General features: G+C 48.2%; 1 protein-coding gene across 2 annotated transcripts; it reads right to left on the minus strand.

Annotated features, from left to right (window-relative positions):
* Positions 1-4: 4 nt before the first annotated feature.
* TMEM243 (transmembrane protein 243) lies at positions 5-19,816 on the minus strand. Of its 2 annotated transcripts, XR_009053103.1 has the most exons (5): positions 19,589-19,816; positions 3,291-3,341; positions 1,939-2,043; positions 420-614; positions 5-119 (listed from the first exon to the last, which is right to left on the minus strand). XR_009053103.1 is itself a non-coding variant. In XM_057730788.1 (4 exons), the coding sequence occupies exons 1-4, from the start codon at positions 19,664-19,666 to the stop codon at positions 492-494; spliced, it is 357 nt and encodes a 118-aa protein (XP_057586771.1). In that variant the 5' UTR covers positions 19,667-19,816; the 3' UTR covers positions 267-491. The 2 variants fall into 2 exon arrangements, 1 of the variants encoding a protein (XP_057586771.1); XM_057730788.1 differs by lacking the exon at positions 5-119 and having other exon boundaries at positions 267-614.
* Positions 19,817-20,767: the final 951 nt, after the last annotated feature.

The raw sequence follows: 20,767 nt of genomic DNA on the forward strand, positions 1-20,767 counted from the left end.
ACTTGTATAAATTATTTTATTTATTATTGTAATTAGATCTACAGTCAAAGTTGTCTTTTCACCGTCTTGTGTTTTGTTAACGTGAAGTTAAATTGTAGTTATAAGCAAAAGTTGGTTGCCTAGGGAACAATAATTGTATATTCAGTTTAACAGAAATAAAAGAATATTTGTCTTAAAATGCAAGATTGTTTGTTACATAGCCTTTTGCCATGCAATTTACATTATAAAAACTTTTCATTTCAAAAGTGAAAACGACTTGTGCTATTTGAGCTTTAAGGGGGAATGTTTAAGTGCAACATCAGCTCCTTAAAGAAAAAGCAAAGTGATCTAGGATATGTCTCCCCTGCAAGAGGGAATTTAGATTTACAATTAACATGAAAATCATGTATCAGACTTATGCAGGAGGTTCTTCAGCATACCTTATCCAGCCCTTATTCAAGTCCAAATATATAGCTTTGAAGAGCCCTGGTAAGTATTTCTCCTTGGCAGCCTCACTTTCCCACATCATGGAAGTACAAATTCGCACATATACATAACATGACGATAGAAAATAAGATATAGTAAATTAGGTTTCTAAATTTCGGTTCTAAGTCTCCTTGTCGATACCAGTAGATCTAAAAGAAGAAGAATTAAATAGAAGTTTAAGTAATAGCACTGGGCTGATTATTAAAAATTTGAAATACAACTAATTCTTTTCCACTGTGACCACTTTCATCCATATGTACTTTTTCCCAAGTTTTGAGACTGATGAGGCCAGAATTTTATCCTTATTTTCCCTCATTCAAGTAGCACCACCTGAGTTTCTCTGTCCAGTATCACACTTTATTCCCGCCCTCTCAGTTAACTTTCTTCAGTGTTTAAACTAGGAGTCCACCAGTCATTTGGCAAGTCATCCAAGAATATATACCTTCTAGAGATATTTTATATATAATTGAGCAAAAGTTAGAGCTCTTTTAGATACTGGAAGGAAGGACAACTCAGATTACTTTTAACTGATTCAAACTGCCAACAAAACTAGGGCTTTACACATGCACATATTTGGTTTAAACTAGATCACTGTCGGTCACTTCTGGCTTTAGGCTGGAGGAGAGCGTCTCTGGTGGCTTTTTTCCCAAGGCTCCTGAAGTGGGATAGGCCATTTCTTCCCTCAGATCATAGGAATATATGATCTGAATCAGTGAATTTGAACCTGGGAAATGTCCCCTGGTTTAATTTTAACTCAGATAAGCACATTATGATTTGAGCCCTATGTGAGTCAAAACAATTAATGTTTAAACATTTACTGTTTTAATTCTGCCTCTCCTCAAGGGAAAGGAAACTGCCAACAAATGACTAAACACTTGGCAAATGCCCTACTGGGACTCCACCACCATCTTTGTTTCCTTACCTAAAAGAAAGGTTTCTTTGTAGTAAAATGTAACAGTCTTGTGAAAAGGATACAACTGTAGCTTTAGGTTTCCCAAGAGATTTTGGTATTAATTACTTTCTTTTGGTGAGATAATGCTCACAGATTGAAACAGACTAGTTTTGTAATTATTACAAACAGAGGTGTGATGGCATTCCCCAAAGCCTGTTGGGCTCTGTATGTAGTCCTTGAAGGAGGGTGAATTAAGTAAATCACATCAAATCTTTGGCGACCTAAGTCCGGTTTTTTTGTTTTTGCTTTATTTTTTTCTTTTGTTTTTGCTATCAAGGGAGCAGAGTTTCCTTTTAAGGTTACCAGATTACAACTTTGGGATTTAGGAGAAAGGGAAACTCAGATTCAAAAAAACCCCTGCAATTTAATATTGAGAATTGTGACATCTTTTGGGGAAGAGGGGTGGCGTATAATTAGAGACACCCTTTCACATAGATTTCTATCAGGGCCGGGAACCTGTCCTACTCACTGCAACCTTCAGCCCTCAAGAATACTGAATTTAAATTCCAAACAGTACTCACAAGTATGCAGGCAGTAATACTACTCAAAGAGATGCAGACAGCAAAAAATATATTCAGTGGTTTTGGAGGTAGTTGTGGGAAAACAAAAGCACTGATCAGCGTTACCTGTGAAGAGAAATTACGTCAGGCCTTGAGTAATTCCAAGACTTGGTTAGACTGGCATCTAGGCAATGTAATGTAAAATGCTCCACACTGTAAAATGATTTCTACCACCAGGCTTGCCTTCTGGAATGTTAATATTTAATAAAATATTTAAATATTTTCAACTGTGTTCTTTTAGTACTTTTAATCTTCCTAACCTTTCCCTCCTTTATGAAAGGAGACAAACCACCACAGAGCAGTAAAACTAGCTAACCTCAAAATAACCTCTTTATCAACAGATTAGAAAGCATTTAAACCTCATGCCCAGGATGAACGACTATACTGAAAAGTTGTAAACTTTTTGTTATTTTGAATACTCCAGCAAAAAAATATAACTAAAACTGTTTGCTTAACATGAAAAATAGTAAAAAATAAATAAATAAAATAACTGTTTCTTCTCGGGCTTCCTAGGTGTCACAGTAGTTAAGAATCCGCCTGCCAATGCAGGGGACACAGGTTCGATCCCTGCTCCAGGAAGATCCCACATGCCACGGAGCAACTAAGCCCGTGTGCCAAAAAAAAACCAAACAAACAATAATTAAGACACGTAGTAAAATACTGTAGTACAGGGAGCTATGAAAGTGTATAAAGGGGGCCCTATTTACAATAAAGGAAAGCCTTTAAAAAAAATAATAATAACTGTTTCTTAAGAAGTCATGGAAACAGACTTCACTAAAATTCTCTTAGATTTAATGAGAATGTGCCAAAGAAATGTCATTCTCAGACTGTGGGAAATGTCACTTTATTTTGTTGGGATAGCATCAAGCTGTAGCATACAGAATGAAAAATTAAAATAACCTTTTAAAACCAAAGGATAATGAACATGCTTTAGGATCAAATAAACGTAAAGGTATTAGCAGCAATGGGTAGTTGTGGGTTATATACAGAAGGGGGTTACTAGTAGCCACTGACAGACTACAGATTTACTAGGCAAACCCAGAAAACCAAGTCATTTGCCTTGTTCTGTTTCACATGCAACTAGGGCATGAGAGTGGAAATCAATTAGCTACTCCACTTGGCAAGTGCAGTTCTAAGTATAATAAAATTGAAAGTATTACTTTTAACTGTGATTGGAATATTTCACATGCTTATGTACTGGCCCCTCTTAAGTGGTTTTTTTTGTTTTTGTTTTTTTGAGAGATGACTGAATCACAATATTAAGGTTTTCGAAACTTTGGCCAAGAGCCTGGGTGAGACACAAAGATACTTACTAGAATCAATAAAGATGTTAAGCTGCCGACAACTAAATTGATGATCCGATCCTGAAAGAGAGAAGAGTTTTTGAGCCACATGATAAACCCACGGCACTTGAGAGAGAGAGTGCGAGGCACTGCGGGGTCATCAAATGAAGGAACCAGGACCCTGCCCCTCTGAGCCTCACACAGACAACTGCCAGAAGCACAGTGTGCCGAGCCATCAGAGTAGAAAAGGAATTTGGGGAAGATAGACAACTAACTGGAGGAAGTTTCTGGAAGGGACCAGACATGTTTACATTGGGGGCTTTGGAAGACTGGGAAGGGTTGGATGGGCAAGGGAGGCTTACAAGTAGTCCACACGCTGCTGGGAACAGCGTGAGCAGAAGCAAAGGGGCAGGCGCACTGGGACGGCCAGCCCAGAGCCTTGTGAAAACAGTCAGGACCCAGACTTAGATGATATCAGGTGCCATCATGAGTGTAGACCTGTCTGAGATACAGCTTAGGTGTCCTGGTTTAATGCAGTCTAAAAGTAAATGCAACGTAGAACCATCTCAATGAGGAGCCTGGGATTCTACCCATCGAGATTTCTTGTTCCTCCCATGCCTACCCCAACCAACTCCAAAGAATGGTTTGAAAAACTCATCTAATCCAATCCTAATTTTACAGATTAAGGTAGATTTAGGTCCAGTTAATGTTGTTAATTTGCCTAAAATCATACCACAAGTTAGAAGCAACTTTGAAATAGGATGTCTAAATCAGGGTCACTGGTTAGATGGTTTCAGTTATAGGAACTGAAAAGTTAAAGTAATATATAAATATTAATAGTATATATTAATACGTATAGTATATATTAGGTCGATAGAACTTATTTACAGAGCTTACAGAGTAAGGTAGTAAGGGTTTAAGACCTGGTTAGGAAACACTACTTTATGGCCAATGATACCATCAAGTAATCTTAGTTCAGAAAAGTAAAAGCTGAAGTCTTTAATGAATCGGTCTTAAAGACTGTTTTGATAACGTCTGAGCAAAGAACAGCAGGATATGGAATATTAGCAGCCAATAAACAAAAGCTCAGAGATGGGAAGGGCACAGGAACCTGCCCAGAGCAACCAAACACTCATTTCCACGTTGTCTGCTTTTAAAGATAAGAAACCACAGAAGAGTCAGGCAGGCAAAGCTGGGAGGGAAGCGTGAAGCAAAGCCAAGTTTTATATCTGGTGTGTGTGACCTCACCAAGGACACACCACACTCCAGACCAAGGCCACTGCAATTCAAATGTTACACAGGACAAAGGAAACTGAACTCCAGCTGCACCTCGAGGACTCAGAACAGATCTTATCGCCACCTCAGCTACAAAAGACAATAATACAGCACACACAAGAGTCTGACACTGGGGAAAAGACCCAGGGACAAATCACTGATCACTGTGAACTTATTCCCACATAAGACAACTGTGTATTTAACATACGATGTGTTTACAGACAATCCATTTCTGAGGACCCCACTGTTTCTGCCTTGTGAAAAAGTTTCAACTAAACTATTCTGGTCTATCCTAAGACGTCAAGAATATGTGCTCCCATCCTTATGAGCTCCAGGTATTTGCATCGGTCTATGAAGGTCTGCATATCTCACAAGAGCTCTTACCAATGGAAGCCAGTGAAGAGGTTCAGGTGAGAGGTAGCCAACAAGAATCACTATTCTCCCAATGGTACAGCAAGTCTGCCAACCAGGATCAAAATGGGGAGGGGAGGGGGGATAATGGTGAACAGATGGTAACTATGCCAAGAGCTTTTGTATGTCTTCTAAAAAACCCTGGGATGAAATGATACTATGACTATTTTACAGGTGGCCACACAGGCTCAGGGAAATTGAGAGCTTGCCCAAAATCTCAATAGCAATCAGTGATGGAAACAGGATCCAATGCAACAGAGCAGATTCCATTCATTCTTCTCACTGAAACAGCAGCCCAGCATGCTAACTGCTGGTCTAGACAAAAGATATCAAGTTCCAAAGAGCACCCCTATTAGCAAAGTACTACAGTGAAGTGTTTCTCTTTCAGGAATGAAGATTTCCTCCTGGCTGTTTTAGATTTTGAACTTATCCATAGAAGCCTAACTGGTTTCCATCATTCATGAAAATATAACTAACCTTTAATGAATACTACCCTGCTTGCCTTCTAGACAGTCCATTGTCTAGAATCCCACACCATCTTCATGAATATCAAATATTCTATTGTTATAATACAGTCTCTCCTCTCTGGGACTCCCAAGATGGGACAAACTATTTAGAATAAGGCAGAACTGTTTCTCACAGGGTTTCCTTTCTCCAAGCAAAGGCCTTGGCTTCAGGCCTTCTGCAATTAAAGTAACCATGAATCCAGCAGAGGTGAGTTTGGAAGACCTCCCACTTCCTTCCACACTCTTGCTACCCACAAGTGGTCTGTGGCCCAGCAGCACTGGCCTCACATGAGAGAGCATGTAAGAAATGCAGAATCCTGGACCTTGCCCCAGACCTACTGAATCAGAATCTACATTTTAACAAGAGCCTCACGTGATCTGTGCGCACATTTACATTCGTGAAGCACTGCTCTCAAGTTCAGAGTCTAAGCTAAACCATTCTGAATGTTGCTCAGTTCAAATCATAGGGTGGGGACCCCTCCCCTAGGCCCAGAGATGATTTTTCAGGGCTTTAGAAGCTCCCCCTGCTCCCAGTCTCCAAAGACAGTAACAGAGGATAATTAAGTCGCCCGTTAATTAGCATTTCAAAGGGCAGTGTTAGAGCTAATGCGTTCCAAGTCAGAACCAGAGTGCATGGAGAAAAGAGAATACTGCATGTAAATCTGCTGTTTATGGAATGAACTAAAACTCAGGTTATCTCCATATCAAAAGCTAGTTTCTATTAACTCACTTACTCTATTTCGCCCAAAAACTAGCTCTGTCTCCTCCCCAATTTTATTATTGCCCTGTTTCCATCTAACAAAACCATTCTCCCTACCAGAGCTTTACACTTTGTGCTGTGGCTTATTTTCACTCCCCAAGGAAGTTCAGCAGGATCAGAATCAGCCTTGATCTTTACCCTAAGAGATGACAGGACAGGGAATTAGCCGTCTTCCCACAGACACCTAGTCAGCAACAGGCTGAGAGACAGTCTTAACTCACGTACATGAATTTACACATATGAGCACAAGAACGTAACAATACACAGACACAAACATACAGTATAGTTTTGACGGACTCTGCATATATTACCTCTTAAGTCACTTATTTATTCACTTGAACATCTCAGTTATCTCAATAAAGATGGGGAAAAAAAAGTATCTACTATATCCCAGATGCAAATACAACCACAAATAAAACCATGTCCACCCCCCAGAGGTTCACACAACGCAGAGCTCCAGCGCGCAGGAAGGAGAAAGGGAGTGAGATATCTTGGGCAATCAGGGAGAGAAGACCAGACAAAGTCACACCTGGAGAAGGACTCACAGGCAAGCAAGGAGGAAAGAAAAGGTAGGTCAGGATGCAGGGATGCCACAAAGACCCTGGGGGGAAAGAACTTAATGACAGCTGTGAGGGAAGGGGCTGGGATGCGATGCACAGGGGGCGAGAGCGGCCTGAGCCCAACAGAGGCACGTCTTGGTCTTCTTTGAAATGGGGAAGGAGAGAAAGATGGTTGTGGCAACAAGGTGTCAGTACCCGGGATGAGAAAAGGTAACTCTGGGAAGCAGTAAGGAATATGTTATCTCCATTTACCAGTGGGTAACTAGGTTCAATCAGACCGATCTGCCCAAGGTCATACAGCCAGATAATGGCAAAAGGCTCCTATCCAACGCTCTTTGCAAAACGCAAGCCTAACAAGCAGTTTCAAAAGTCTATGAATCCTTAGACTAATAATACACATGGGCCCTGAAATGAGAGTTAAGAAACCAAGGCTCTCATCTCACTGGCTAGCTAGGTGACGTCAAAACAATCCCTTAACCCATCTGGGTCTCTGAAATGAGAGGACTGGGCTGGTCCTTTCCAGTTTTAGCAACTTACAGTTCTCGACCCTCAGCTTCAGACTGCACCAGGGCCAAAGTAGAAGGCCTATTCCCCAGCAATCAAAAAGCACAGGAGCCCCCCAGATAGCTTGGTCACTCATTAACCAGCACTCTGATACAAGACAGAACTCCAAATTCATTTCAAATGCTCAGGTGGTAATGGTGGTTCTGGGAACATCCCAAGTAACCAAAAGCCGGCATCTGTCCTCAGTAACCCAGAAACATCCTGGTTCTGACAACTCAGAATGCTAAAGAGTAAAATCATTCTTCCAAGTCTACCGTAATTTGTTTTAGCTGCTTCCAAAATCGATCTAGGGCTTGTGGCATCATAGCGAAACCCTAACCCATCCAAGCGAAAAGAAAAAGAGCAAGACAAGATTCCTAAAGGGATTTGGGGAGTAGAAAGGAGGAGTAAAAGGATTTACAAGAAAAAATCTAACTGAAGAAAAGTTTTCTAAGTTCAAGTGTTAGTACTAAGGTTATTGGCAGCCAAGAGGGAAGTACAATGGGTTTCAGAGCTCTCACTGATGACAGTAGGCACGCTGCATCAGTGAAAGAGGCAAACTTCTCCTGGATCTAAGAGTTTGTTGCAAGGGTCTATGCAAATACTGAGACGCGGAGAGCGCAGCTACTTCATACATAATTATTTCTCACACTGACACATAAAAACAGCTGAAGGCATAATGTCCCCAGAAGAGTGAGATGCGGGGTAAGAAGCCGGATGGCTAAAATGCCGCACACCCAATTTAACTGCCCATCCTTCAGAGCTCAACTCAAACATCGCCTCCGCTTCCTCAGGCACCTCTCAGGATGGGAGACATCCCTGTCTCAGGGCTCCCAGGTCACATGGTCCAGACTTTACGGTTACGTATTTATCGCCTGTCTCCTCCTTTAGGACTGGCAGGTACTTAGCCGTGGGGAAGGCAGCCTGGAGCCTGGCACACTGCCGGCTGGTGCTCTGTCCATGACGCTTAAATAACAGAATCATAGACGGAAGTGGCCGACGGCATTTGCCTTAGTGCGCCTCTCACCAGGAGAGGCTCCTCACCACTCATCAGGGGCCTGACTAGTCAGACATCTCAGCTTCCGGTCAGAAGAGAGGCTGACAGTCACGCAGCAGCACCGCGGGAGCTGCAGCCAGCCCTGCAGCCCAGGAGGCAGGGCTCTCACCAGCCTCAGAGGTGCCTCCTGGGCCAGGTGCCAACGACCCCATGGAAATATACCAGGAGTATAAACCAGGAGCACCTCCAGGTCTGGGTTTCCCGAACCCGAGGAAAAAAGCCCAGTCAGTCATTTCCTGCCACAGCAGCAAGCACGGGTGTCAGAGGCATGACAGCAACTCCCACCCAGGAACCGGTCCTGCTGCAGTGATGCTCCGCACTCCCAGGGAGAAGCCACGCAAAACAGAAAGCTCCTTGCAGGAAAGGAGAACCCTGGATGGACCGCACCACGAGAACCATTCATTCCCTTACAGGCTCTGGAAGGAGGAGGTGAGGGCAGGCGAAGATTCCAGTTTTATGTTACTTACACCTTCTCTGCGATGCCATCCAAGCCCTCAGGCGACATCACAGGCGGCCCCACAGACCCCATCCCTCCCCAAGGGCACTCCGGCTCAATCTTCACCCCCTCCCACCGGCAAGTCCTCCGTCAGCCACCCACCCCTTGAAACCTGTTCCAGGTGAGCAAAGCGCTTCCTGGACCACACACACAGTCCTCCCGCCCCCTGGGTTTCCCTCGATGCCCCTGCCTCTCAACCTTCTCCCCAACAGAGCCCGTGCCACCCACATACTCATCCTAGGTTCACTGCGCTAGGAAGGGGGTGGGGGGGGGTGGACAGGGCATTTCCTGCTCCCCAGGCCGGATTGAGATGGCAATTTCAGTAATATCCTCTGCTATGGTCTGAAAATTTGTCTCCCTCCAAAATTCGTAGCTGAAATCCTAATAGCTAATGTGACAACTGTAGGAGGTAGGGCCTTTGGGAGGTACGTAGGTCATGAGGGTGGAGCCCTCACGAATGGGATTGGTCCCCTTAAAAAAGAGGCTCCAGAGAGCTCCCTATCCCTTCCACCAGGTGAGGACACAAACAGAGGTCTACCCCCCGGAAGAAGGCCTTCATCCTACCATGCCGGCAGCCTGATCTGGGACTTCCAGAACTGTCGGAAAGAAATGTTTGTTGTTTGAAGTCACACAGTCTGTGTGGTATTCTGTTACAGCAGCCCAGACAGACAAAAACATCCTCTATTTTTAAGACGTACGTCCCCGGCAGTCTCATGCCAACTTCGCCCCTTCCTCTTCTCAGCAACCTTAATTATTTCAGCACCCATTTTGCCAAATCCCTCTCCTCCAACCCTCTCCTCCACTGCCCCTGAGCCTGGTCTCCACCCACATCCACTGACCAGATCGTTCCCAATCTGTTACACCAAAGCCCTAACCTGACCACAGAGTCGGCAGTTTCAGCAATGTCCAGAGCCCCCCTGATGGATTTGTTCATCTGCTCTTGACGCTCTGAAAACCCAGTCCCGAGTCACCCCCAAACTCTCAGCCACTTCCAGGCTCTGGTGCTAAGCCTCACTGTGACGCCTTTCAACTGTCCTACCTGTAACTGCCAGTTTCCTTGTCTGTCTCCGCCTATGCGCCGTAAGGCCTGGGAGGCTGAGGGCCACGTCCTCCCGGTTCACTGTCAGGTTCTGGGCCACTGCCCGGAGCTGCAATCCAGCCCAGTGCTGCACCCTCCAAGCTGGGCACCTCCGCATGGGCCTGCACCCACCCAGAGGCAGGGGCCCCTCTGTGTAACTCAGACAAAGCCAAGCCACAGGCTAAGGGAGGTGCACCACCCAGAGTGGAGAGAACTGGACAAAGCTGCCACCGTACCAGTGGGTGGGGGGCCCTGGTCATTCCCTCTGCCAATCCTCTAATACATTCCCAGTGTATACTAGATATTCAAATATGAGCTGAAAGACCAAACTAACTGGTTTACTACAAGGTCATGTGTTCAGCTGGGCCTTCACTGTATTTTTATGGCCTTTTATTTCGGGTGGACTGTCCCTGTCTCTCTCCAGGAAGGGACCTGAAGCACCACCTCCACTCAGGTTCCCAGTCTCACTCTTGAAGCCCGTCCGTCAGCAGATATCCTTACAAAAAAGAAAGATGCTGAGGGAAAGAGGACCCCCGCCCCATTTCCATTCCTTCCAGCCTGAAGAGGACCAGACGGCAGCCTGCTCCTCTGCCAATCCTGCACCCATTCCCTGGCCTTATTTGTTGTCTCCGTCCTCCTCTCTATGCTGAATCTCTCCCTCATGGCGTCCATCTCTGGCTCCAAAATCTCAACTCCTCTGACATCAGAAAAGCCTTCCCTCCATCCCGCTTCCCACTTTGATGTTCAACATCCACTGTCCAGCCTTTTTACATGCTACCAGCGCGGAAGCTAGGAAGGAAACAAAACAGGGTAAAGAGTGACCAGGGTGGAGCTGGGGGGCTATTCTTAAAAAGGAGGTCAAGGAATCCTCCTGCGATGTTTGAGCAGGAGCCAAGGAATGAGACACGCAAGGATCTGGAAGAAGTATGCTGCAAACAAGGAACGGCAGCAAGCGCAAAGGCCCTGAGGCAGAGAGAGCTCGGAAACTGGAAGACAAGAAAGAAGGCTAGGATGACCAAAGCTTAATAAGGAAAAGAGAGGGAAGAACAAGGATTTGTGTGGTGCCTTTCTATCCTCCGTGTAGTGCATATATGCTCTATGAAAAAAGATACCCTCTCCAGCACACAGCACATTTCCCAGGACACAATAAGCACACGATTAATCACTGAATCAAAGCGTACACACAGGCACACTCAACAACCAACAGACAACTGTACTTAGCACAGCACTCAAGGCTCCTCCCCCGGCCCAGACTCTCCTCTGACCATCCCTCCCTAAGTTCCAGAGTCTGCCAGCAAGGGAACACTCGCAGTTCCCTCCTGCTTCCCGGCACTCTCCTCCTCCTTTGGCACAGCTGAACCTCCTGCTTGGGAGTCCTGGTCACCTCCTCCTGTCAAATCTTACTCCTGCTTCTGGGTCTAAGAATCAAAAGCCGTCTGATCGGATGCCTCCGGTAGAACTATCACCTTCCTCTGTGCTCCCTGGAACCCTGCTCCTCCTTTCATTAAAGGGCTGGACCCCAGGTTAATCTCCTTGCCCACAAGATCCTCGGGTCCCTGAAGACAGTGATTGTCTTCTCTCGTGAGGGAGAGAGAAGAAAGGCAATCCAATCAGCACGTATACGAGCGGCACCACTTCCTACCATTGTTACCCCGGGCTGAGGGATTCAGGCCCCGGAGCCACATCCTACGATTCCACGTCCAAAGTTTCTCATTTCTCAGGCGAACCTCAGTGTCCCCAAACCAGAAACAAAGGGCCAGTTCTCAGAAATGATTTTCCTTCTCTTCTTCCAAGTCCTGGTGGAACACGTCCTTGTCAGGAAAGCTCCGGAAGTGGCCCAGTCAGCACCCTAAGGGACAGCCGTCTAGGGACAGACATGCTGAGAGGACGGGACACGTGGAAGGAGACCTGGGCTCTGCGGAAGCAAGAAACCTCAGGCCTTGCCAGTGGGTCTCCTCGGTCCCCCCAGAGCTGCATGGCCCTGACCAGGCGGGAGCTCCCCCCACGCTGTGGCCAGAGACAGACCTGAAGCAAAGGGACAGCTGGCCTCCCTGGCTAACTCTGAGAAACGGCGAGCCTCCATCACAGGGCTGCTGTTCTGAGGCTTCGCAGAGAACCCCGGAGCAGAGGCAGGGGAGGGAAGCTTGTGAGACACACACCCCCCAACACTCATCGACTCAGACGCTGCGAGCTCTCAAAGGCACCAGGACCTCCACGGCTGCCTACAGCTCTGAACACCGACCTCTCCCTCAGGTCCCACTAGAGAAAGTACATGTATGGACACTTTGAAACATTCCCCTTTTTTCAAAGATTCACATTCTGAAGCATCTTTGGTTCTGAGTATTTCTGTTACACCCATCCTGCCAGATTCTCCTCCTCACGGTTACATGTACTTGAAATATATTATTTTCATTGAAGCATTACTTAGGGAAATGAGATCACAGTAAAAATAGAAAACAAACCTACTCGACATGTTTAAGGACCAAAATGATTCTTAGAGTTGGTACCATAGGAAGTGCTGGATTTTTATGTTCTCTGAACCTTCAGAACTGGGAAGCCTAGAGCAAGGACTAGGACGTCAAACTAGTCTGCCAGCCTGACAGACCCGACTTATGTTTATTCTCCTGCCACATGCCTGCCTGTGGCCTTGGGTAAGTCACTTAACTCTGAAGCCAAAGTTTCCATATTTGTACAATGGTCAAACGCACAGGGCTGCTGTAAGGATTCGGAGATAAAACACACGAGAGCCCTAGAACAGAGTGCCTTTTAGTAGAGAGGCAGTGAACGGCTGTTCACGTTAGTATTACTTCTACCTCATCTATTGGGGCGTCTTACCAATGAGATTAGGTCCTCAGAGATGAGTCAGAACTGAGTGGGCCCCAAGCCCTGGGCCCCGTTTCTAGGGCAGCCCAACTTCAAATGCATTCCGTCATCCCCACAAGAACACTCAAGTCTGTCAACCCACAGGTCCCTGCGGCAGTGAAAAAATATGGTCATTATACCTACACACGACCTATGGACTGACCCTAAGGAAAAAAAAAAAAAGACTCAATTTAGTAGACCCGGTCTATTACCACAGAGCTGCAAACACCCTGCCTACAGAGAGAAAAACTCAGACCAGCAGCTTCCGAGAGGCCAGGCCTCAGTTTAAGTTTTTTATATAGTACTGTATTATGTTTGTGGTGTCTTTGCTAAGGCTCAGCAAACAGGAGAGCGTGATGCTCTTAACTGCACAAGAGCCTGAAACACCCTTTCCTGTCTTGGTACCCAGCGCTCCAGGCTTCTGAACACGAGCCCCTGCCTTCTACTGATGGTTCGGGATGTCCCAAGAAAGCAGGCTACTTTTCGGTGATGCTAGATGCTCACTTCACTTAAAACTTAATATACCTAAGACTGTAAAGAAGAAGCAGACTCACAGATACAGAGAACAAACTAGTGGTTCCCAGCGGGGAGCGGGAAGGGCGGAGGGACAAGATAGGGGTGGGGGATGATGAGGTACAAACTGTTAGCTATAAAATAAGCTACAAGGATATACTGCACATGGGGAATATAGCCAATATCTCGTAATAACTATAAATGGAATATGACCTTTAAAATTGCACATCTCTTTATTATACACCCGTAACCTACATCATATTGCACATCAACTGTACTTTAATTAAAACACAAAAAACCTTAATATGCATAAAATCCAGAACTAGGCAAGGCACTGTGCCAAGTGCTAGAAAGGCTGAAGAAATAAGGCAATTGGCTCCTACCCTCAAGGAGCTTAGACTCTGGCCGGGGAGGCAAGATCTATACAGATCCCTCACAGCACAAGGAGTAAAGACCAGGAGGCATCTCTGACCACCAGGCTCACAGGAGGGAAGCATGGATGCAGACTGGGTTGCAAGGGAGGTGGGAAATAAGACTGAGCAGGATTCAGATGTGGAGAAGACAGTGTTACAAAAAGGAGAAGAGCCAAGAACACGGAGGCAGCTCAAGGAAAGGGGTCCATGGAGAGGTGCCATCCTGGACTGGGCGTCCACAGAGCATGTTTAAGAGCAGGGATGTCAGTCTCCCTCTGCACCAGCATCCTCTGAAGAGTCTTCTCAAAATACAAGTGTCTAAGCCCAACCCCCAGAGATCCCCAGTCCTCTGGTCTAAGGGGAGGGGAGGAGAAAACTTATTATAGTGGGAAAGAAAAAAGTACTGGCATCTATCATCCTGAGCTGTTTCTCCAGCATGAGAAATGGCAACTAAAAATGATGTGATTTGGCAGGCTGGATGAGAGGCTGGCGGACGACGGATTCAGTCTCTTGGGCGACTAGCTCCGCTTTGAGGGAGACAGGTGTTGGGCTCAGAGAATCACCCAGACGCTGTGTCAAGAGGAAAGAGGCTATAAGCCCTCGGAGGACAGACAGCCTCTGGGGCTTTGGGCACGGGGAGGGGCAGCAGGCAGACACAACAGTCCTACCCACAGGGTTGTTCTTAATTAAGCAACAACCCTTACCGCCACCCCTCCAAAAGACAAGAAGTGGCACTCTAGTCTTACACTATTGTTTGCAGAAGCCAAATGCTCCAAGTCTGAGTTGTCTGAAATCGACTACACGTCATCAAAAGACCTTGTTTTTCACTGTTTTTGTTTATTTGCTTTTTTTCTTTGCAAGGAAGGGAGGTAAGGATGCAGGAAAGTGCTTTAGAACATGGAACTTCTGCCTTTGGAACCAAAGATCTGAGCCTCGGGACCCACTAACTTGCTCCCTACACGGAAGGTGCCCCCATATTATCTGGGTCCAGCATACGCGCTTCCTCCAATGTCCCTCACTTTTCTTACACCACATCCAGGTAGGGATAAAGGGGCAAGAATGGTCACCACCCTTCTTAGACGACGAATCACTTATCCTTAGTGAAAATCAAGAGAAGAGGCAGGTCCAGGAACCGGCTTACACTATACTCCAAGGAGTGAAGCATTCGTTCCCGCCTCGCCCCTTCACAATATCTGTGGGACACTGGTTTGCTTTCTTCCCCAAAGAGAACCATCCTCCCTCTCCCCACTAGGTTCACCGACCCACCGGCTGAAACCGATTTCGGATGATTCCGCAGCCAGCTAGCAAATCCAGATCGACTCACAAACCCTGAGGATAACTTAAAGCTTTCCGTTACCCAGACAGAAAGATGGCCCACTGGAAATGTTAAAGGCAGCCGTGGGCAAGAGAGGGGGGCTATCTCCAGGTAATAACTCCTACTAGGAAGGGCGGAGCAGGGGAGAGAGATTCCCAGAGCAACATTTCTCAAAGGGGGCTCTGTAGACTCTCAGCTCAGATCTGCTGTGGATGACGGGGTGGGGACAAGCTGAGAACGGAGCGAGGCCTTGACTGTGCCAATGGCCAGCCGTCAAAATAGCACGGGAAGTACTACTTACCCTCCCTCTCCAACTAGAGTCTCAGTGAAAATTAGCACATTAAAGGTTCTGAGAAGTCCCACAGTAAAGAAAATTGTTTCACGAACGTCACTACGGAACCACCATGACTAATCATTCACTTGCTTTAGAACTGTGCTGTCCAACACGGAAGTACCAGCTGTATGTGGTTACTGAGCACCCGAAATGTAGCTAGTCCAAACTGAGATGGGCTGTGCGGGAAAATACACACTGGATTTCAAAGGTTTAGTGTGAAAAAAAAAGGATGTAAAAATACCTCCACTTTTTATATTAAGTACATATTGAAGTGACAGTATTTTAAATGTATGGAATTAAATAAAGCATATTATTAAACTTAACTGCCTCTCTTTATACTTTGTAAATATATGGCTATTAGGACATTTGAAATCACATGAATGGCCCACCTTTTACTTCTACTGGCTAGTGCTCCTTCAGAAAATGCTAAGCAGCTGCACATGCTCAGAAACCTCAGACACATCACATTTTTGTGGCATTTGTGCCCATTTGTTTTCCTCCTGAAAGAGATGTATTACATCCCAGAACTGGGGACAGAATAAACACAGAGGAAAAAAGCATCTGGCTATTCTGATCAGGATTGATAAGACAGCCCACCTAGCAACATGTAATTCCAAAGGTATCAAGGAATGAATATCCTTCCTTTTCTGGTCTATTATCGCTTAGATGTTTATGTAACAGTTGAGAACTGTTTCACTTTGCCTTTCCCTCCACGGCTGCATCTGTAAAGCTATTCCTAAACATGACGCTGGAGTCTGAGAACTGAACGCCACACATGAAGACAGACGCTCCTTCAGGGACCGCCCATGAGGGTGCGGCTCCAGGCCTACTGGGTTGTATATTTCTTGCCCTATAGCAGATTCTAGTATCTTTCACTCACTCCCTGACTTCGGGCAAACCACTTCACCTATCTGCTGTGGAAGGGCCAAGGATATGAACGTCCACAGTGCTTTCAGGAGCACGTGAGCCAGACTGCATAACTCACCATTTACTCTCCTGGTCAGCTTGTGAAACATGGACGGAGGAGAACCAGTTGAGTGACTAAACACACAGCCTGCTTTGTAACAAAGTTCAGCTTCCCTGCTTGTGAAACAGGAGTAACAACATCCATCTCACCAAGGAACTGGGTGATCAAACCAGGGAATGCTGAATCGGAGCGTGCTGTCCCGCACTGAGGAAACAAAACTTCCCTCCAGACTCCGCTCTGTGCATTTCAGGCATCTTGGCTGGACCTAAAGCTCTGGTCTTCTCTAGACTTAAAATCGAGTGGCTGTCTCTGGTCAGTCGTTAAAAGGCAAGTACGATTACTAAAAAGCTCAGAAGATCTGTCAGATTGGGACAGGAAGTGGGCTTTCCCCTTTCTGGATTTTTCTCCCCAGAGGCGGTAGTTCACTAACGAAGTGGCTGTTATGTCCGGTTTCCTGGCATCTGCGAGAGAGCACGCTGGGAGCACACACACACAGGTGCCGGCGAAGGGTCTTCCAGGGCCCCTGGGAAGCCACCCTCCATGGGAATGTCTCCACTGTTGCACGTCCTATCCTTTCCCTGTGCCCTGCCCACTCAGGGCACAAAAGGGTTCTCAATCATTTGCTGTTATTAAAGACGGACGTCTCTCCTTTCCTCAGATACGGCATCTCAATTTCTACAAAACACGATGTTTCTTCCTATCCTCAGACCAGAAGTCTCTCTCCTTTCTCCATTCTGTACCATTTCTGTATGTCAAATCATTCCGTCAGCCCCAGAGAGGAAGCTAAAGGGAGCAATTCTGATAGATCTGAAAATATATATTATCCTGAACTTTTTTTTCCCTCTTAATAGCTGATTCTACTGTTATGACACCTAAAACTGCCTAAGTAATGCTGGGGGTGTATGCTCTTGGATTAAATAAATCTGGGATAAACAGAGATACATTTGGAAGAGTCAGATTCTTGGACGGGTTTCAAATGGATCACAGGCAATAGGGAAACTTATAGTCATTGACTATTTAGGCCCAAGTGAGTCAGAAAACATCAATACTTTTAAGTGTCCCTATAAATCAACAAGTCCCTTACTGAGTCATCTGCCTCCATATTCAGAGGTTAAAGGAAGTCAGAGGTCTGCATCACCCAGAACCCCAATCTGTGCACCAAGGTATGTAGAGGAGACACTGAACTTCTTTGCTCTCGGGATAGCTGGGCAGCCAGATGGCCTGGGTCTGACCCCTTCAAGCGGCAAGCTGCCTCCACTCTCCAGGACCCAAATCCTCTTCTAGTCAGACCCCAATGTAGGGGCATTCGTATCTGAAAGCCAAAGGCTACCAGACACCCTGAATGGAGAATCAATCCTCTAAGATCTTCCCCAAGTTTCCGAAACAAAATGACCACTTTCTCCTGTATCCCAACATGCCCCCTCTACGCCCCTGCCATGGCACAGATCCAACCACATCACATCTGCTTACATACTTCCTTCTTCTACCTGGGTTCCTTGGACGCCCCAGGGCCTATCACATAATGCTCAATAATGTTGGCAGATGGGAATTCCCTGGCGGTCCAGTGGTTAGGACTTGGTACTGTCACTGCTGAGGGCCCGGGTTCAACCCCTGGTGGGGAACTAAGATCCCACAAAGCACTCGGCCAAAAAAAAAAAAAAAAAGTTGAATAAAATTTTTAAAAATAGTGTTAGCAGAAATAGGAATATTGGGACTTCCCTGGTGGCACAGCAGTTAAGAATCCGCCTGCCAATGCAGGGGACACAGGTTTGAGCCCTAGTCCGGGAAGATCCCACATGCTGCGGCTCAACTAAGCCTATGCGCCACAACTACTAAGCCTGTGCTCTAGAGCCCGAGAGTCACAACTACTGAGCCCACATGCCGCAACTACTTAAGCCCGCGAGCCTAAAGCCTGTGCCCTGCAACAAGAAAAGCCACTGCAACGAGAAGCCCGCGCACCGCAATGAAGAGTAGCCCCCCACTCTCCGCAACTGGAGAAAGCCTGTGCGCAGCAATGAAGACCCAACACAGCCAATAAATTAATTAATTTAAAAAAACAAAAAAAAGAAATAGGAATATCTACAAGACCAGAGTCGTGCTTCTCAAACCAGGTGTACTGTGGGCTGGGATTATGCAAAGTCACACGATAAACAAGGAGCATCTTCCAAGACACCAAGCTTAAAACATTTTCTTATAAAGTCACTTTGAGAAGAGAAAGCAAAATCCACATGGAGTTAAATAAAGAAATAAAGTAGTAGTCTCCTGGCAGGTTGGCCGCTTCCAAATTCAAGGTTATGCCCCTGGCTGTCAGGTGTACAAGTTCCCTATCCTTTCCGCTAAAGAGGTCCCTGCCGAAGCTGAGAACCCAAGAAGCTCTGGACTCCACAAATGCCCTACTTTTTGAGAGGCTGAAAGTACTTTGTCAGGGGTCAAAGATCACCAATGCCACTTCCTAGGTGAAGGAAAAAAAAAAGAAAGAAAAGAAAACCGAACAGGCTAATCTTGCCCAAACGACTCAGAAAGTTAATGCTGGGGACAGGAAAAGAGCTCTCTTCAATTACTGGCCCAGGCCATCACATGATTAAGCTTTTAAGAAAGCATTATACTTTTTAAAAGCCTAAAATAATGTACTACTAGCTTGTTTGGGTCTGAGACCCTTTGATCACTTCCTGGAATGGAGCCCCATCAAAAGAAACCCTCATTTCACGCCTCTCCTCTTTCTCTCCGCTCGGGCTCGGCTGCCTCAGCAGTAAACCCTTAAGGGCTCTAGATAAACACGAATCCGAAGCACCTCTCTTGGGCTCTTAGGGAAGCCTCAGGCGCACACCTGAAGCCTCTTGAAGGTCAGCACTCCAGCGGGAGCCGCGGTTGTGCAAACACCCTGACCACCTGGCCTGGCTTGGCGGGGCGCGGGGGGTGGGGGGGGGGGTGGGAGGGAGAGAGCTTTCGCACTCCCGTTTAGGGCCCCCAAAAGCTCAGAACTTTCTGAACTTTCCTCCACCCCCTAGACTTCAAGACTCTTGGCTAACCCTGTCCCAAAGAGGAAGCCAAAGGTCAGGGCAAGTATCTTGAGAGGGATGGAGCGCTGTTGAAGAGCCAGCTCTTTCTTTCTGCACGTGCCTTCAGGAGTTCTCAGAAGGACCCAGCAGTGCTCCAGGGAAGGGGGGGAGGCAGAGGTGGGATGCGGACAGACACTCAGACCCCAGCATCCAAGCCCCGAATCCCGGGCCGCGCTCACCTTGGCCGACGTCTCTCCGAACAGAGGTCTGTGGTCCAGGCCACCGGTGCCGTAGGTCCTGGCGGCAAAATCCTCCATGTTAAGGTTTCTTTCGCTGTCCCCAAGCCACTCAGAGTCGAGCCGGCGTCGCCTCCCGAAGTACCGGGTCCACGAGTCGCGGCGCCGCGGGTCACCGAGCGCCCATCGCCGAAGCCCGGGGAGTCCTGGCGGCGGGGGCGGCCTCTCACTGCCGCCGGCCGCGGCCGCGCCGCCCGAGCCCCGCTGCGCCCCTCATCGCGAGCAGCTGCCGCAGGAAGCGGAGGGAAACAGACACCGCGTGGCCGCCCCGCCCGGCCGCTGCCGCTTCCCCCCCAGACCCCAGCGCCCGGGGCCGCGCACACCCGCTTCCCCGGGGCTCCCCGCTCGCCCTCCCTCGCCGCTCGGCTCCGCGGCACGGCCGTGTCCCGTGCTCCTACATGTCCTGCCGGGCAGGGACGCCCGCACGCTCCGGGGGGGGGGGGGGGGGGAAGTCTTCCTGGGAGAGGGCATCACCGGCCCTCGGCACCACTCCACCCCCCCACCCCCCACCCCCCATCGCCCCACGGGCCGGCGGCCGGAGAAGGGCAGCCGCCCGAGCAGAGCCGCGCGCTCGGCCCAACCCCTGCTCGCACCGCCGCGGGGGTCAGGTCGCGGCCGCGCCGGGCGACTCGGGTCCCCGCTCCGGGGTCGCCGGTGCCCGCGGGCCGGCGCGCTCCCGCCTCGGCCCGGCCACCCCCCCCGGAACCGCCCGGCGCCCGCAGGCCAAACCTCGGGGTCCCCAGCCGCCCGCACGCTGCGGAGTCCTGGCCGCGCCGGGGAGCGCCGGTCCCCGGTCCACACGCCGGCGCCGGGATGCGGGGCCGAGGCTCTGGCGCGTCGGGGAGGCGCGGAACGGGCGCGCGGGCCGGGCGCTGCGCGGCGGGTCCCCCGGCTCCGCTCTCCCGCCCGGGACCCGCGGCCGCTGTCGCAAACCGACTGGGCCCGCCCCGGGCCTCGTCACGGCCCAGGCCGCCAATCCCGGGCGCCGGCGCGCCGCATTGGCTGCGCAGCTTTCCTTCCCGCGGTGCCCGCTCGTTCCCCGCGGGGCGGCAGGTCGCCTCGCTCCTCGTTTCTCGGCCTCTTAGGAATTGGCGCCTGCGCGACCCACGTGGGCAGAGCGCA

This window comes from Hippopotamus amphibius, chromosome 4 (genome assembly GCF_030028045.1).
Source record: "Hippopotamus amphibius kiboko isolate mHipAmp2 chromosome 4, mHipAmp2.hap2, whole genome shotgun sequence".
Lineage (NCBI taxonomy): Eukaryota > Metazoa > Chordata > Mammalia > Artiodactyla > Hippopotamidae > Hippopotamus > Hippopotamus amphibius.

Excerpts from the sequence above, each read along its gene's own strand:
- TMEM243 (XM_057730788.1), bottom strand. The coding sequence starts at position 19,666 with ATGGAGGATTTTGCCGCCAGGACCTACGGCACCGGTGGCCTGGACCAC. Across the intron at positions 2,044-3,290 it reads TAACATCTTTATTGATTCTA|GTAACGCTGATCAGTGCTTT; the intron begins GTAAGTATCTTT and ends TTCTCTTCACAG. Across the intron at positions 615-1,938 it reads GTATTACTGCCTGCATACTT|ATCTACTGGTATCGACAAGG; the intron begins GTGAGTACTGTT and ends TTCTTCTTTTAG.